The following is a 19,816-nucleotide window of genomic DNA, read 5'->3' as shown; positions in this document are numbered from 1 at the left end:
GCTACCATATAAACCGATCTTGGGTCTTGACTCCTTGAGCCTCTAGAGAGCGCAATTCTTATCCGATTGGAATGAAATTTTGCACGACGTGTTTTGTTATGATATCCAACAACTGTGCCAAGTATGGTTCAAATCGGTTCATAACCTGATATAGCTGCCATATAAACCGATATTGGGTCTTGACTTCTTGAGCCTCTGGAGTGCGCAATTCTCATCCGATTGGAATGAAATTTGCACGACGTGTTTTGTTACGTTATACAACAATTGTGCCAAGTATGGTTCAAATCGGTCCATTACCTTATATAGCTGTCATATAAACCGATCTTGGGTTTTGACTTCTTGAGCCTCTAGAGGGCGCAATTCCTATCCGATTTGAATGAATTTTGGCATTTTTTTGTTTGATAGTATTTTGTTATGATATCCAACAACTGTGCCAAATATGGTTCAAATCGGTTCATAAACTGATATAGCTGTCATATAAACAGATCTGGGGACTTGACTTCTTGAGCTTCTTGAGGGCGCAGTTCCTACCCGATTTGGCTGAAATTTAGCAAGACGTTTTTTATTGTTAGTTTCAACAACTATGTCAAATAAAGTACAAGTCGGTTCATAACCCGATATAGGTGCCATATTAACCGATCTGGGATCTTGACTTCTTGAGCCTCTTAAGGTCGCAATTATTATCCGATTTGCCTGAAATTTTGTACGACGGATTCTTTTATGACCATCAACATACGTGTTTATTATGGTCTGAATCGGTCCATAGCCCGATGCAGCTCCCATATAAATCGATCTCTCTATTTTACTTTTTGAGCTCATAAAGAGCGCAATTCTTGTTCGAATTGGCTGACATTTTACACAGGTCTCCAACATATAATTTAATTGTGGTCCAAACCGGACCATATCTTGACATCGCTCTAATAGCAGAGCAAATCTTTTCTTATATCCTTTTTTGCCTAAGAAGAGATGCCGGGAAAAGAACTCGACAAATGCGATCCATGGTGGAGGGTATATAAGATTCGGCCCGGCCGAACTTAGCACGCTTTTACTTGTTTTTTATGACATGTCACTTTTTGATTCACCTGTCATTTAAAATGTTTGTCAAAATTGTCAATTTGCTTTCACACCTGTATGTTATTTTCGGCCGGGCTGAATCTTATATACCCTACACCATGGATAGCATTTGTCAAGTTCTTTTCGCGGTATCTCTTTTTAGGAAAGCAAAGAATAATGAAAAAGAACTGTTATGCTATCAAGTTATTGTCCGATTCGGACCACAAATGCATTGAACGCTGAACATTGTAGAAGTCATTATATAATATTTCAGTCCATTCGGATAAGAATTGCGCCTTGTAGGGGTTCAAGAAGCAAAATCGGAAGATCGGTTTATATGGGAGCTGTATCAAGCTATAGATTGATTCAGACCATATTGGACACGTATATTGAAGACCATGGGAGAAGCCGTTGTACAAAATTTCTGCTAAATCGGATTGAGAATTTGTGCAAAATTTCAAGCGCCTAGGTTTACTTCTTCGAAAGTTAGCCTGATTTTGACAGACGGACGGATCGACTTAAAATGTCATAACGATCAACAATGCATATACTTTGTGGGGTTTAAGATGCATATTTCGAGGTGTTACAAACAGAATGACGAAACTAGTATGGGAGTATACCAGTTTCGTGGAGGGTGGTGGAGTTTATACCCTCCAAATGTGACCAATGTGACCAAATCTAATTTTTTTAATGCGTAAAAATTTTTAAAATTGTGAGAAAGGTGGTTCAATCATAAATTTGTGAAAACTACTTAGTTTGGGGTTGCTTTCATTCGACTGACAACAAAAACAGGTGATTTCTTAATGTTTTTGTCAGAAGAAGAAGAGCACGCTCTAAACAAAAAAATTACACGAGCTATTTTGAAAAGTGATTTTCATATGTTGGTTTCACTTGTATCGCACGACAATATTTGCTAAATTTGACATGTCATAAGGCACCAACATACCGTGTAATAGAACCTTTAGCAGTGAATGTGGTCCGTGAAGAACGACCGCCTCCCCTTTCACCAGAACAAATTGAACTTTGTTTGTTTGTTTGATTGTAAGTTAGTTAGTTAGTTAGTTAGTTATTTAGTGAGTTAGTTAGTTAGTTAGTTAGTTAGTTAGTTAGTTAGTTAGTTAGTTAGTTAGTGAGTTAGTTAGTTAGTTAGTTAGTTAGTTAGTTAGTTAGTTAGTGAGTTAGTTAGTTAGTTAGTTAGTTAGTTAGTTAGTTAGTGAGTTAGTTAGTTAGTTAGTTAGTTAGTTAGTTAGTTAGTTAGTTAGTTATTTAGTTAGTTAGTTAGTTAGTTAGTTAGTGAGTTAGTTAGTTAGTTAGTTAGTTAGTTAGTTAGTTAGTTAGTGAGTTAGTTAGTTAGTTAGTTAGTTAGTGAGTGAGTTAGTTAGTTAGTTAGTTAGTTAGTTAGTTAGTTAGTTAGTTAGTTAGTTAGTTAGTTAGTTAGTTAGTTAGTTAGTTAGTTAGTTAGTTAGTTAGTTAGTTAGTTAGTTAGTTAGTGAGTTTGTTTGTTTGTTTGTTTGAATCCAAGTAACTGGGGTACCGCCCCAAACCCTCCTAAAATAGGTTTATTGGACGATCATGACAATATGGGTCTCAAATGAAAGGTATTTGAGAGTAGATTACAAAAATGGTCAGTAAGGAGGAAGAGGCTTTTTAGTTTGTTGATATTGGGAGGGGGCGGACCCTCCCCCGTTGCCACAAAAACACCACCTAAAATCAATAGTGGACCGATAGGGACAATACGGGTATCAAATGAAAGGTTTTCGGGGAATAGAATACGAATAATGTATTAAAAATTGGGATGAATTATGCGAGGGTCGTCCAACCGCAAAAACTCTCCCAAACAAACATATTGGACGTAGAAATCTATATGGGACTCAAATGAAAGGTATTCGGGACTAGACTACGAATATGATATAAAAAATGAGGTCCAAGAAATTGGGGGTCGCTCCACCCTCAAATGGGAATATATTCGATCCTAGCAAGATGAGCCTCAAATTAAAGGCATTTGGTAGCAGATTATGACATTAAACTTTGTGCCCAACAATCAATGTGGTGCTTCACGTCCGCATTAAAACAATGGGGGATCAAGCGATAGATATTTTTAAGTGGAGTGCGTCATTTAAATTAGCGATCATGTGGCAAATGGATTGAGGCGCTCCCCACCAAACAGCTGCATACACCAAATATGACAATATGGGGCTAAATTCAAAGTATAAGGTTGTGGACTGCGAATATGATATCTTTATTCTGCTCATATATCTAGCGGACCACCTGACCTCTAAACAGTTGATCAATTATAATGACCTAACAGAACACTTCCGCCGTACCCCCAAAGTTATGACGTTCAGTGTGATAGGAGCAGTTGCAAACCTTAACGTCATGGTGGCCGCCATTTTTAGCTCATCGACAAGGAGCCTTCTTTTCCTAGACAAGTTCAAACAACGTGCTGCTGGACAACATTTTCATGTTCAAAAATTTTATATGGTTTAATTACTTAGAACCGTCGCCACCTGATATAAAGACCGGCAAATTAGATATCCACCACTGAGAATCGTTTAATATGGCAATTTGATTTGATTTAAAAAGACTAAATTATGACAATTCAACAGGTAGCCATGATGCTCAATTTTATAGGCGCTAAGCCGCTCCAAGCGAGTAGCAACATAGACAAATGAAATCTATAGACTCATAACAATATGTTAAAAAAAGCTCTAACAGATGGGACAAATGTCAAATTCTCAGTCGTTTATATGTGATTGCGCAAGGATCCAGAGCGACTTTTATTAACATTTTGGGTATTAAAGTCTAAACCTTTCCCTTATCGATGGCAGCACTATCATTTAAATAAGCGCCATCTATTCTGTTTGCAAATGGATCAACTGAATGGAGACGCCACTACGAGCAGAGAGAGGGCAGAGCGGTAAAAATTGATCATGAAGCACTTATCTTTGTTATGGCAACCTATAGGTCCGTAAAATAAAGAACAAGTAAAAGCTTGCTAAGTTCGGCCGGGCCGAACCTAATATACCCTCCACCATGGAGCGCATTTGTCGAGTTCTTTTCCCGACATCTCTTCTTAGGCAAAAAAGATTTGCTCTGCTATTAGAGCGATATAAAGATATGATCCGGTTTAGACCACAATTAAATTATATGTTGGAGACCTGTGTAGAATGTCAGCCAATTCAAGTAAGAATTGCGCCCTTTGGGGGCTCAAGTAGTAAAATAGAGAGATCGATTTATATGGGAGCCGTATCGGGCTATAAACAGATTCAGACCATAATAAACACGTATGTTGATGGTCAAGAGAGGATCCATCGTACAAAATTTTTTATATAGTCGGCGTTGACAAATGTTTTCACAGCTTCTGACTCTGTAATTGCATTCTTTCTTCTATCAGTTATCAGCTGTTACTTTTAGCTTGCTTTAGAAAAAAGTGTAAAAAAAGTATATTTGATTAACGTTCATTCTAAGTTTTATTAAAAATGCATTTACTTTCATTTAAAAAATCCGCAATTACTTTTTGTGTAACCCAATAATTGTGACTTCTAGAGGCTCAAGAAATCAAGATCCCAGATCGGTTTATGTGGCAGCTATATCAGGTTATGAACCGTTTTAAACCTCATTTGACACAGTTGTTGAAAGAAAAAATAACAAGTAAAAGCGTGCTAAGTTCGGCCGGGCCGAATCTTATATACCCTCCACCATGGATTGCATTTGTCGAGTTGTTTTCGCGGCATCTCTTCTTAGGCTAAAAGGGATATAAGAAAAGAGTTGCTCTGCTATTAAAACGATATCAAGATATGGTCCGGTTCGGACCACAATTAAATTATATGTTGGAGACCTGTGTAAAATTTCAGCCAATTCGTATAAGAATTGCGCCCATTGGGGCTCACGAGGTAAAATAGAGAGAACGATTTATATGGGATCTGTATCGGGCTATAGACCTATGCAGACCATAATAAACACGTTTGTTGATGGTCATAAGAGGATCCATCGTACAAAATTTCAGGCATATCGGATAATAATTGCGACCTCTAGGGGTCAAGAAGTCAAGATCCCAGATCGGTTTATATGGCAGCTATTTCAGGTTATGAACCGATTTGAACCTTATTTGACACAGTTGTTGAAAGTAAAAATAAAATACGTCATGCAAAATTTCAGCCAAATTGGATAGGAATTGCGCCCTCTAGAAGCTCAAGAAGTCAAATCCCCAGATCTGTTTATATTACAGCTATATCAGGTTATGGACCGATTTCAACCATACTTGGCACAGTTGTTGGATATCATAACAAAACACGTCGTGCAAAATTTCATTCTGATCGGATAAGAATTGCGCACGCTAGAGGCTCAAGAAGTCAAGACCCAATATCGGTTTATATGGCAGCTATATCAGGTTATGAACCGATTTGAACCATACTTGGCACAGTTGTTGGATATCATAGCAAAACACGACATGCAAAATTTCATCCCAATCGGATAGGAATTGCGCACTCTAGAGGCTCAAGAAGTCAAGACCCAAGATCGGTTTATATGACAGCTTTATCAGGTTATGGACCGATTTAAACCATACTTGACACAATTGTTGGGTATCATAACAAAACACGTCGTGCAAAATTTCATTTCAATCGGATAAGAATTGCGCACTCTAGAGGCTCAAGAAGTCAAGACCCAAGATCGGTTTATATGGCAGCTATATCAGGTTATGAACCGATTTGAACCATACTTGGCACAGTTGTTAGATATCATAGCAAAACACGTCATGCAAAATTTCATCCCAATCGGATAAGAATTGCGCACTCTAGAGGCTCAAGAAATCAAGACCCTAGATCGGTTTATATGGCAGCTATATCAAAACATGGACCGATATGGCCCATTTACAATACCAACCGACCCACACTAATAAGAAGTATTTGTGCAAAATTTCAAGCGGCTAGCTTTACTCCTTCGGAAGTTAGCGTGCTTTCGACAGACAGACGGACGGACGGACGGACGGACAGACGGACGGACATGGCTAGATCGACATAAAATGTCACGACGATCAAGAATATATATACTTTATGGGGTCTCAGACGAATATTTCGAGTATTTACAAACAGAATGACGAAATTAGTATACCCCCCATCTTATGGTGGAGGGTATAAAAAACGTCATGCAAAATTTCAGCCAAATCAGATAGGACTTGCGCCCTCTTGAAGCTCAATAAGTCAAGTCCCCAGATCTGTTTATATGACAGCTATATCAGTTTATGAACCGATTTGAACTATACTTGGCACACTTATTGGATATCATAAAAAAACATGTCGTGCAAAATTTCATTCCAATCGGATAAAAATTGCGCACTCTAGAGGCTCAAGAAGTCAAGACCCAAGATCGGTTTATCAGGTTATGAACCGATTTGGCCCATACTTGACACAGTTGTTGGATATCATAGCAAAACACGTCGTGCAAAATTTCATTTCAATCGGATAAGAATTGCGCACTCTAGAGGCTCAAGAAATCAAGACCCAAGATCGGTTTATATGGCAGCTATATCAGATTATGGACCGATTTGAACCATACTTGGCACAGTTGTTGGATATCATAACAAAACACGTCGTGCAAAATTTCATTTAAATCGGATAAGAATTGCGCACTCTAGAGGCTCAAGAAATCAAGACCCAAGATCGGTTTATATGGCAGCTATATCAAAACATGGACCGATATGGCCCATTTACAATACCAACCGACCTACACTAATAAGAAGCATTTGTGCAAAATTTCAAGCGGCTAGCTTTACTCCTTCGGAAGTTAGCGTGCTTTCGACAGACAGACGGACGGACGGACGGACGGACAGACGGACAGACATGGCTAGATCGATATAAAATGTCACGACGATCAAGAATATATATACTTTATGGGGTCTCAGACGAATATTTCGAGTAGTTACAAAAAGAATGACGAAATTAGTATACCCCCCATCCTATGGTGGAGGGTATAAAAATAAAGTATAGGAATTTCGTTGCGGTTATTTGCTGTATTATTTTTTGAATTTCCGACCCTAAGACGAGCCCAAACAATAGATGTTTTGGGGTAGTTTATGCCCTAACAATAGGTGCTTCAGGTAGATAAAAATTCATTTAGTAGGGTGCGAATATCCTAGTTGGAGCTAAATTGCTAGAGGGAAAGGCTCAACGAACGTACACATAATCAGAGCTATTGGAGAGTATGTTACGTTACAGAGGTGAAATTTTTCACGTCTTGAAAGCGAAAGTTCAGTGGAGAGGATTTTAATTGAAAATTTAGCTCAAAGATAAGAAGCCTCCTTTTTATAGTCGAGCCCAAGTGGCGTGCCGATAAGCACACATTTTTTTCGTTTTGTCACTCGATTCGTTCGCCAAGTCATTGAAAACTGCTGAGTTTATAAACGGAAAATAGCTGCTTTCAATGACTTGGTGAACGAATCTAGTGACAACAAGTAAAAGCGTGAAAAGTTCGCCCGGGTCAAATCTTACATACCCTCTACCATGGATCTCATTAGTCCTTTTTTTGCCCGATATCTCTTTATAGGCAAACAAAGCTATTGGAGCTATTTCAGGTTATCGACCAATTCGGAACATGCTTGGTTTGGCTGTTGGAGACCATTGTAGATGTCATTATGCAAAATTTTAGGAAAAATTGGATAAGAATTGAGGCCTGTAGTGGCTTAAGGATTAAAATCGGGAGATCGGTTCATATAGGAGCTATATCAGGGTTTGGACCCAACCAGACCATATTTGGCACGTATGTGGAAGGTCATAGTTGAAGTCGTTAAAATAGTGTTTAGCCAAATCGCATATGAATTACGCCCTCTAGAGGCTCAGAGAGTCAAATTAGGAGATCGGTTTATGTGGGAGAGGCTCAGAGAGTCAAATTAGGAGATCGGTTTATATGGGAGCTACATCAAGTTTTAAACCGGTTGGAAGTCATAACAAAATATTTTATACAAAATTGGAGACAAATCGGTTAAGAATTGTGGCGTTTAGGGGCTCAAGAGGTCAAGATACCAATATGACTATGATCCATTTAAAATCCCAACTGACCTGCACTAATAGGAAGTATGTGCGCAAAATTTCATGCGCCTAGCTTTATCCCTTCGAAGGGGATCGTGCTTTCGACAGATGGACTACCTACATGGCTAAATCGACTTAGAATGTTAAGACGATCAAAAATATGCATATGTTTTTTGTTGGGGCTCAAATGAAAGATGCTATACAAACGGAATGACGAAATTAGATTATGGTGTAGCATAAAAAAAGAAAAACAAATTTAGTGATCTAGGCCGTAAGTTTTTGTACTGAAGTCTTAAACGGATAATGATTATTGTCGCACTTATTATTGAAGGAATATCCAGTGCTAATGTTTTTGGCATGGGTAAGCCGAAGATGCTTACCCATGCGCAGCGGTGACATTAAATAGGCTAACAAAAGTGTAAATTCGATTGAATAGACAAAATGATGACATTGTGATGGGAATCAACAGCGAGCATCACCAACAACAACTTCAGCGCCATCTATTGGGAGATAGAAACTATTTGAATAGTCAAGCAAACCCGAACAAAGAAAAAGAGAGCAAGAGGAACAGGAGAGTGTGTTCAAAGTTGATCCTATGCTTTTCACTACTGTTTTGACAAGTTGTCTGCCCTTCGAATAAATAAAATATAGGAACTAACCTTTGACCGTTTTCAGTATTATTTTTTAACCCTATCTATGGGCAAGCTTCCACAATAGTCTAAAAGTTCTATAAAAATATGGCCGCAAAATATATACGTAACTTAGTGAATGCAAAGAAGAGTAATTGAAAACAAGTAAAAGCGTGCTAAGTTCGGCCGGGCCGAATCTTATATACCCTCCACCATGGATCGCATTTGTCGAGTTCTTTTCCCGGCATCTCTTCTTAGGCAAAAAAGGATATAAGAAAAGATTTGCTCTGCTATTAGAGCGATGTCAAGATATGGTCCGGTTTGGACCACAATTAAATTATATGTTGGAGACCTGTGTAAAATGTCAGCCAATTCGAATAAGAATTGCGCTCTTTGTGAGCTCAAAAAGTAAAATAGAGAGATCGATTTATATGGGAGCTGCATCGAGCTATGGACCGATTCAGACCATAATAAACACGTATGTTGATGGTCATAAAAGAATCCGTCGTACAAAATTTCAGGCAAATCGGATAATAATTGCGACCTTTAGAGGCTCAAGAAGTCAAGATCCCAGATCGGTTAATAAGGCACCTATATTGGGTTATGAACCGACTTGTACTTTATTTGACATAGTTGTTGAAAGTAACAATAAAAAACGTCTTGCTAAATTTCAGCCAAATCGGATAGGAACTGCGCCATTAGGGGCTCAAGAGGTCAAGATACCAATATGACTATGATCCATTTAAAATCCCAACTGACCTGCACTAATAGGAAGTATGTGCGGAAAATTTCATGCGCCTAGCTTTATCCCTTCGAAGGGGATCGTGCTTTCGACAGATGGACTACCTACATGGCTAAATCGACTTAGAATGTTAAGACGATCAAAAATATGCATATGTTTTTTGTTGGGGCTCAAATGAAAGATGCTATACAAACGGAATGACGAAATTAGATTATGGTGTAGCATAAAAAAAGAAAAACATATTTAGTGATCTAGGCCGTAAGTTTTTGTACTGAAGTCTTAAACGGATAATGATTATTGTCGCACTTATTATTGAAGGAATATCCAGTGCTAATGTTTTTGGCATGGGTAAGCCGAAGATGCTTACCCATGCGCAGCGGTGACATTAAATAGGCTAACAAAAGTGTAAATTCGATTGAATAGACAAAATGATGACATTGTGATGGGAATCAACAGCGAGCATCACCAACAACAACTTCAGCGCCATCTATTGGGAGATAGAAACTATTTGAATAGTCAAGCAAACCCGAACAAAGAAAAAGAGAGCAAGAGGAACAGGAGAGTGTGTTCAAAGTTGATCCTATGCTTTTCACTACTGTTTTGACAAGTTGTCTGCCCTTCGAATAAATAAAATATAGGAACTAACCTTTGACAGTTTTCAGTATTATTTTTTAACCCTATCTATGGGCAAGCTTCCACAATAGTCTAAAAGTTCTATAAAAATATGGCCGCAAAATATATACGTAACTTAGTGAATGCAAAGAAGAGTAATTGAAAACAAGTAAAAGCGTGCTAAGTTCGGCCGGGCCGAATCTTATATACCCTCCACCATGGATCGCATTTGTCGAGTTCTTTTCCCGGCATCTCTTCTTAGGCAAAAAAGGATATAAGAAAAGATTTGCTCTGCTATTAGAGCGATGTCAAGATATGGTCCGGTTTGGACCACAATTAAATTATATGTTGGAGACCTGTGTAAAATGTCAGCCAATTCGAATAAGAATTGCGCTCTTTGTGAGCTCAAAAAGTAAAATAGAGAGATCGATTTATATGGGAGCTGCATCGAGCTATGGACCGATTCAGACCATAATAAACACGTATGTTGATGGTCATAAAAGAATCCGTCGTACAAAATTTCAGGCAAATCGGATAATAATTGCGACCTTTAGAGGCTCAAGAAGTCAAGATCCCAGATCGGTTAATAAGGCACCTATATTGGGTTATGAACCGACTTGTACTTTATTTGACATAGTTGTTGAAAGTAACAATAAAAAACGTCTTGCTAAATTTCAGCCAAATCGGATAGGAACTGCGCCATCAAGAAGCTCAAGAAGTCAAGTCCCCAGATCTGTTTATATGACAGCTATATCAGTTTATGAACCGATTTGAACCATATTTGGCACAGTTGTTGGATATCATAACAAAATACTACGTGCCAAAATTCATTCAAATCGGATAGGAATTGCGCCCTCTAGAGGCTCAAGAAGTCAAGACCCAAGATCGGTTTATATGACAGCTATATAAGGTAATCGACCGATTTGAACCATACTTGGCACAATTGTTGGATAACGTAACAAAACACGTCGTGCAAAATTTCATTCCAATCGGATAAGAATTGCGCTCTCTAGAGGCTCAAGGAGTCAAGACCCAAGATCGGTTTATATGGCAGCTATATCTGGTTATAAACCGATTTAAACCATACTTGGCACAGTTGTTGAATATCATAAGAAAACACGTCGTGCAAATTTTCATCCCAATCGGATAAGAAATGCGCACTTTAGAGGCTCAAGAAGTCAAGACCCAAGATCGGTTTATATGGCAGCTAAATCAAAACATGGACCGATATGGCCCATTTACAATTCCAACCGACCTACACTAATAAGAAGTATTTGTGCAGAATTTCAAGCGGCTAGCTTTACTCCTTCGGAAGTTAGCGTGCTTTCGACAGACAGACGGACGGACGGACGGACGGACGGACAGACGGACGGACATGGCTAGATCGACATAAAATGTCGCGACGATCAAGAATATATATACTTTATGGGGTCTCAGACGAATATTTCGAGTAGTTACAATCAGAATGACGAAATTAGTATACCCCCCATCTTATGGTGGTGGGTATAAAAACGGCTGCACCGATTACCTTGAAGGGAAGGGAAGGAAACATAGGCTACATAATTTTATGATGTCGGAAAAATATGGGACTCAACTGAATGGTATTCGGGAGTAGAGTCATACTATTATATTCCATATTAAAAATTGAATCCAAGTAACTGGGGGGCCGCCCCAACCCCAAAACCCCCTAAAATAGGTTTTTTTGGCGATCATGGCAATATGGGACTCAAATTAAAGTATTCGGGAGTAGATTACGAATATGGTCAGAAACGAGAAAAAGGCTTTATAGTTTGTTGATTCGGAAGGGGGCGGACTCCCCCCCCACCCCTTTACCCAAACACAACACCCAAAATCAAAAGTGGACCGATCGGGACAATATGGGTATCAAATGAGAGGTATTGGAAAATATAACACGAATATGGTATTAAATTTTGGATCTAAGTATCCATCGAACCGCCCCAACCCTTAAATATCCTCAAACAGACGTATTGGGCGTTCATGTCAATATGGGCCTCAAATGAAAGGTATTCGGAAGTAGATTACGAATCTGGCATACAAAATCACATCGAAGTATATGGGGTCTTCCCTCCAAAAACGCTTTAAATGGGCATATGACCCATCATTAATATATGGGACTCGGTTTTTTTGTTTGTTCCGTAAAATCAAAAACGGCTGAACCGATTTGCTTAACATTTTCACAGATTATGTAAGTTTGTCTGGAAGGAAACATAGGCTATATAATTTTTAGATATCGGATGGAGGCGGTCCCTCCCCCTTACCCCAACAACGCCATATAAAACCAAAAGTGGACCGATGGGAACAATATAGTTATCAACTGAAAGGTATTGGAAACTAAAAAGCGAATATCGTATTTGGGTCCAAGTACCCAGCGGGCCTCCCTATTCCAAAAATTCTTCTAAACAGATATATTCGACGTTCCTATCAAAATGGGCCTCAAATGAAAAGTATTCGGCAGTAGATTACAAAAATGGCATTAAAAAATTAGGTCCAAGTAATGGGGGGTCGCCCCACCCCAAGTACCCCCAAATGGGTATATTAGCCGACCATGTCTATATGGGACTCAAATGAAAGGTATTTGGGAGTAGATTACGAATATGACATTAAAATTTGAGTTCAAGTCTTGGTTGCGCTTTTCTTTCCAAAAATAAGTTAAATAGGTTGCTTGACCCATTATGACAATATGGGATTCAAATTAAAGATATTTGAGAGTAGAAAACGAATTTGGTATTCGATTTTGGAGCCAAGTGTTTGGGGGTACGCCCTAAATAAATTTCCGATTATGGCAATATGGAGCTCAAATCAACTGTATTTGAGAATAAAGAACGAGTTTGATATTTATCTTCAGGGCAAAGTGCCGGTGGCCGCCCCAGCCCCAAAACACCCTCCAAACATTTCATATTTACTGGCCATGGCAATATGGGGCTCACATTAAATGTATTTGGGAGTGCAGCTCTAATTTTATATCCATATTTGTGTCGAAATGTCTGAGTTCCATCCCTCCCCTAAATAGCAGTTCTCATTACCCTAATTTTCAAAACCACCAGATCTCGGAGATTGGCAATGCGATTCGTTCGACATTTTTTTTGCACTCTCACAATCAAAACAAAACATGGTTTCTATTGTTGGGGTCGGGTGCCTCGAGGGCCGTCCATAACCCGCCAAATGGGTATATAGACCAATCACGACAATATAGAGCTCAAACGAAAGGTACTTGAGAGAAAAAGGCGAATTTGATATCCAATTGAAGAGCCATGTGTTTGAGGAACTGCCGCACCCGAAAACACCTCCCTATTATATAAAAGCTATTTGATTTTTAAATTGATTGCTTTTCGGGAAATTGATACTCATTTTCGGGACAAAGACCCTGGGGTCCATCCCACCCTCAAACAGAATTTATTTACCGATCATGCCATTATGGGGCTCATATAAAATGTAAACCAGAAATATTTACTAATATGATAATATAGGACCCAAAAGAAAGGTATTTGGGAGTGGAGTAAAAATTTACCAAGGAACTGAGAAGGGGCACACTTCTCACACTCACTTCTTCGATTCAAGTTTAAACTCAATGATAAGGGACTTTTTTTTATAACCGAGTCCGAATGCGGTGCCGCATGGCAAATGTCGCCAGCATTAAGAGGGGATCACCACCGCTTTAAATTTTGTCCGATTTTGCCAGGATTTGAACGCAGGCGTTCAGCATTGTAGGCAGACGAATTCGATATACACATTCAGGGCGAAGTGTCGCAACCCTAAATATATTAACTTCGGCTGAAGTTTGGTATGTAGAATAAATTTATGGCCTTCAATAAAATTATTTTGTATAAATTTTAATTTCCATAGTGGTGGCTTCCCAAGATTTTACTCGGCCAAACTTAGCACGCTTTTACTTGTTATACCCGCCACCATAGGATAGGGTTATATTAATATAATCGTTCCGTTTGTAACACCTCGAAATATTCTTCTAAGACTCCTTGAAGTGTATATGTTCTTCATCGTATCGATATTTCGTCCGTCTGTCGAAATCACGATAGCTGTCGAACGCGTAAAGCTAGCCTCTTGTAGTTTTGCACAGATACTTAATATGAATGTAGGTCGTTGGGGATTGCAAAGGGGCCATATCGGTTCAGATTTAGATATAGCTCCCATATAAACCGATATCTCGATTAAACTTCTGGAAGCCGCGATTTTTGTCCGATTTGGCTGAAATTTGGAATGTTTATTTGTGTTCTGTTATGAATTTCAACAACTGTGCCAAGTATAGTTCAAATCAGTTCATAACCTGATATAGCTCATATGTAACGCGATCGGGCAATTATTATCCGATGTGGCTGAAATTTCGTATAAAGTGTTCTGGTTTTATCATAAACAACTGCGTCAAGTATGGCCCAAATTGGTTCACAACCTGTTATAGTTCCAATAAAATCCGATCTCCCGATTCTACTTCTTGAGCCTCTAGAGAAAAATTTTGCATAATGACTTCTTGTAAACGCAAATTGCAAATTTTGCACATGAACATTCCACTAAGGAACAGGGGCAAACTTCTCACATATCAATGAGTGCAGTCCGATTCAAGTTTTAAGCTCAATGATAGGGGGCCTCCTATTATAGCCGAGTCCGAACGGCGTGCCGCAGTGTGACACCTCTTTGGAGAGAAGTTTCACATGGCGTAGTACCTCACAAATGTTGCCAGCATTAGGAGGGGAAAACTACCGCTGACAATTTTTTCTGATGGTCTCGCCAGGATTCGAACCCAGGCGTTCAGCGTCATAGGCGGACATGCTAACCTCTGCGCTACGGTAGCCTCCAATGACTTATTGTATGGCCCTTTAATATGGCCTGAATCGGTCCATAACCTGCTATAGCCCAATAATCCCAATAAACAGATCTTCCGATTTTATTTCTTGAGCCGCTATAGGGCGCAATTCTTATCCGAATTTTCTGAAATTTTGCAAAATGCATTCCACTTTGGTCTCCAAGTATGGCCCCAATCGGTTCATGGCTTTGTTTTTCCTTAAAAAGTTAACGGCCAAAGAACTTAACAAGAGCGATCAATGGTGGAGGGTATATAAGATTCGATCCGGCCGAACTTAGCACGCTTTTACTTGTTTTTATACCCTCCACCATAAGATGGGGGGTATACTAATTTCGTCATTCTGATTGTAACTACTCGAAATATTCATCTGAGACCCCATAAAGTATATATATTCTTGATCGTCGTGAAATTTTATGTCGATCTAGCCATGTCCGTCCGTCTGTCTGTCGAAAGCACGTTAACTTCCGAAGGAGTAAAGCTAGCCGCTTGAAATTTTGCACAAATACTTCTTATTAGTGTAGGTCGCTTGGTATTGTAAATGGGCCATATCGGTCCATGTTTTCTTGTTGCAATTCTTATCCGATTGAAATGAAATTTTGCACGACGTGTTTCGTTATTATATCCAACGACTGTGCCAAGTATGGTTCAAATCCGTCCATAACCTGATATAGCTGCCATATAAACCGATCTGGGGTCTTGATTTCTTGAGCCTCTAGAGTGCGCAATTCTTATCCGATTGGAATGAAGTTTTGCACGACGTGTTTTGTTATGATATCCAATAACTGTGCGAAGTATGGTTCAAATCGGTCCATAACCTTATATAGCTGTCATATAAACCGATCTTGGGTCTTGACTTCTTGAGCTCCTATAGGGCGCAATTCTTATCCAATTTTAATGAATTTTGGCACGTAGTATTTGGTTATGATATCCAACAACTGTGCCAAATATGGTTCAAATCGGTTCATAACCTGATATAGCTGTCATATAAACTGATCTGGGGACTTGACTTCTTGAGCCTCTAGAGGTCGCAATTATTATCCGATTTGCCTGAAATTTTGGACGACGGATTCTCTCATGACCATTAACATACGTGTTTATTATGTACAGAATCGGTCTATAGCCCGATACAACTCCCATATAAATCGATCTCTCTATTTTACTTCTTGAGCCCACAAAGAGCGCAATTCTTATTCGAATTGGCTGACATTTTACACAGGTCTCCAACATAAACATAATTTAACTGTGGTCCAAACCGGACCATATCTTAATATCGCTCTAATAGCAGAGCAAATCTTTTCTTATATCCTTTTTTTTGCCTAAGAAGAGATGCCGGGAAAAGAACTCGACAAATGCGATCCATGGTGGAGGGTATATAAGATTCGGCCCGGCCGAACTTAGCACGCTTTTACTTGTTTCTATTTTTTCCGTTTTAATACCCACCACCATAGGATGGGGATTCATATCCTAAGATGTCGACCCCCATTAGTATACATTAGTATTAGGGGTATACTCATCTAGTTAATCCGTTTGTAACTCTTCGAAATATTAATCTGAGACCCAATAAAGTATAATTATTCTTGTTCGTCTTGAAATTCTGTGTCGATCTAGCCATACCCGTTCGTCTGTAGAAATTACGATAGAATTCGAAAAAGTGAAGATAGGTTAGGCAGGCAGCCATCAGACTCACTTTCACCCTTTCGCCCATTGTGATACCACAGGAACAGCAAATGGAAGATGCCTTATAATTCCTTACGTTGAACTATTCAGATCGCTTTTAAAAATCCAAAAGTATGCGAATTTTCACATTCAGTCAATCAGACAAGTTCGCAATGACATGAAAGTGGAACTCCTTCTGACTGCCAGTGCAGAAGGCACACCCAGCAGATATTCTATAGTCCGTTGTTTCTTCCTCGACGTTCTCACAGCTTCTACAAAAGTCGTTACTTGCAACCGGCTACCAGAACAAGTAAATTTTAAACTGTTCAGCCATCTCGTTCAGAGATCTGGTGCAGTCGAGGGCGGTTGTTGAATTCAGAAACTATTTTCCCAGAGATTTAATGGATGCCTGTCTATCTGAAAAGATATTTATGCCAATCGTCTTTATGACATTATATATTATCCATTCCAAACTGCCTGGAACATCGGACATAGTATCAAGCGTACTGCAATGTCCGTAGGCGCCGCATGACCAGAGAGAAAGCCCCCTTAGCCTCACAGCAGTGGTGGCAGCAATTTGTCCAGCCACAATGTTTGAAGGCACTAGGTGTAGCATTAAACTTAGTGCAACAGTTGGTTTCGTTCTCATTCTGGCTGTGATTTACAAACAAGCCATCCTGTAAATCCGACTGAGTATTGGGCAGTAGGTGGAGTTTTGAAGCGCCGCCCACCAGACTAAGAATTCCATACAGCATTATATATAGGTCTCACAACCGCAGTAAACACCCAATGCATGACACGCGGCCCCAACTTTTTCCAATGGTGTATACGGCAAGAGTTTCCTTTCTTTTTATTTCCAAAATGGTTATACTTCACTATCCTGTCCAGAAAAATACCCAGGTATTTTATCCTTTCGGCAAATAGAGCATTCTCTTTCTGCAGGGAGACAGCTGCTATCGTGGATAACTTGCATCTCCAGCTGACAAGATCAACTTCCGCCTTCGACGGATTTACACCTAAAGCATAACACATCGTTGTCGCACGTAGAGTTTCAGAAGAATATGCCTAAGAGTGCTGGAAAATTTTCCCCTAACCGCAATACGCCAATAGCATTCGATACCACTTTTATACCTCTTTCTTACAGAGACAAACCTATAGCAGAGGAAGCAGCACACAGCCTGTGGATCTACAGATTCCAAGCCTGCCGTAATGCATCTTTTACTAAGTAAGTTATAAATAAATTTTCTTACGATAGAGTTGGTGCTTATAAACTGCAGCTCCCTCGTTATTGACGTTGGTTCAACATTATTGAAAAAAATCTTTAATGTCAAGAAATGCTACCATTGTGTATTCCTTGACGCCAAGAGAAACTTTTATGTAGGCAACTAGGCCATGAAGGGCTCTTTCAATGGATTTGCCCATGCTACATGCATGCTGTTGCCAAGACAGACGATCTCCAGGAATTTTTGCACTGAGATGTTTCTATTAATCTCTTTAAAGATGTCGGCGTAAAGGATGGCAGAAAAATAGGACGAAAATCTTGAATGAACTTAAGACTTAAGACATGAAAATGAACTTAAGACTCTCCATCCCACAGGTATATACAACATGCTGATACAAACAGAGTATATATACCTTAGCCAAGGAGACAGTCTATCGGACATAGCTGTAATTGATCCGGTGATATAGCATCATTGCCTGGCGACCTAAAGGAGTCGAAACTTTGAAATGCCCAAAGGATTTTCGACACAGACACAAATTCCCCAACTATCTTCGACGAATGCATATCAATGGCAACCTCTTTGGGCACCACGTTGTTGGTTGCATAATTTCCCGGGAAATTTGTATCAACGAGTAGTTCTAGGTGTCTTCAATTGACATTGCCTGACTTCTGAATGTAAATTGCATTAAGGAACAGGGACAGACTTCTCACATACCAATGATAACTGTCCGATTCAAGTTTAGAGCTCAATGATAAGGGACCTCAATTTAATAGCCGAGTCCCAAAGGCATGCCGCAGTGCGAAACGTCTTCTGGAGAGAAGTTTCTACATGGCATAGTACCTCACAAATAACGCCAGCATTAGGAGGGGATAACCACCGCTCAAAATTGTTTAACGGTGTTCTCGCCAGGATTTCAACCCGGACGTTCGGCGTCATAGGCGGACATGCTAACCACTACGCTGCGATGGCCTCCGACTTCAGAATGTATCCACCGTAAAAGGTTTCGAGGATAGGATCTTTCTTAGCCTATAGGCCTCTGATGTATCCTCCACGGAGCTGCAGCATTCCACCCAGGATTTCTTCTGAGCCTTTCTCGGCTCACCCTTGTATTTTCTTCGCTCAGCCTTATAAACGTCCCAATCGTGTGGTGCCCCTATGGCTTTCGCCCTGTTGAAGAGTTTTCTGCAGCCCTTTCTTAGGCCAAACAGTTCTGAGGTTCACCATGGCGGTAGTTTTCTGCCCCTTGGCTTGGCTCTAGGATATTTCGACTTAAGCGAGTCATTCAGGACCTTCGTGATCCGCTTGACAAGTATGTCTTTGTCCCTCGCAGTTTCCACTTTCCTGTCAGTTCTAGAGGGGATGTTTATGCAGAATGTGTTCGCAAATTTATTCTCAAAGGCTGAAGCTAATATAACGACTAGAGAAGTTGTGGCCATCCAACGCTCCCCTGTCACATATATGTATTTCGACTGAAATTGTTTCATACAAAGGTAACATATAGTACCTCCTGCCTGTTCCCGGTAATAAAGGTTGGTTTCTTACCTTTAATACAAATTGCCATATTGCAACATTAAACACCATATCTGGTGGTGTACATTAGCATCGCTTCCTACACTAAGCCTCATTTTTCGTGCAGAAGCGGCTTCAATCCGCAACTTAAGGCTTGAAGGTGGCTTTTCAGAATCGTGTGCCATATATAGGGAAGCAAGCCAGTAATGAGATTTATTAATTTCAAGGATGGCTACTACTGAATCTTCAGTGTTAAGCGAAGGGAGAAGAAAAACGTTTAGACTATTCTTTGCAAGAAAGCAAGCTCTGTGTCTCCTATCCCCCGTACCTTTAAGTTTTTTAAATGCAGCATTTCTTAGTCCACGGATCATTTCAAATAATATTAAACTGTTATTGGCAGGAATTCTTAGTCCACGAACCATTCCAAATAATACCAAACGGTTATTGGCTTTAGCACCAAACCAAAATTGATTTAATACCATTCTTATTATCATTGATTATATTATACTTGAACATCTGCGGTGATCTTT

General features: G+C 39.5%; 1 protein-coding gene across 1 annotated transcript in view; it reads left to right on the top strand.

The window, feature by feature from the left end:
- The window catches only part of LOC131995890 (uncharacterized), an 85,397-nt gene extending 67,633 nt beyond the window's left edge, over nucleotides 1-17,764 (top strand). The window contains exon 2 of the mRNA XM_059365172.1: nucleotides 17,699-17,764. Within this exon, the coding sequence (XP_059221155.1) occupies nucleotides 17,699-17,764 (66 nt within the window). The remainder of the gene's footprint in view (nucleotides 1-17,698) is intronic.
- The last annotated feature ends 2,052 nt before the right edge of the window (nucleotides 17,765-19,816 follow it).

This window comes from Stomoxys calcitrans, chromosome 1 (assembly GCF_963082655.1).
Source record: "Stomoxys calcitrans chromosome 1, idStoCalc2.1, whole genome shotgun sequence".
Classification (NCBI taxonomy): domain Eukaryota; kingdom Metazoa; phylum Arthropoda; class Insecta; order Diptera; family Muscidae; genus Stomoxys; species Stomoxys calcitrans.
This window is presented reverse-complemented; position numbering and strand designations above follow the sequence as displayed.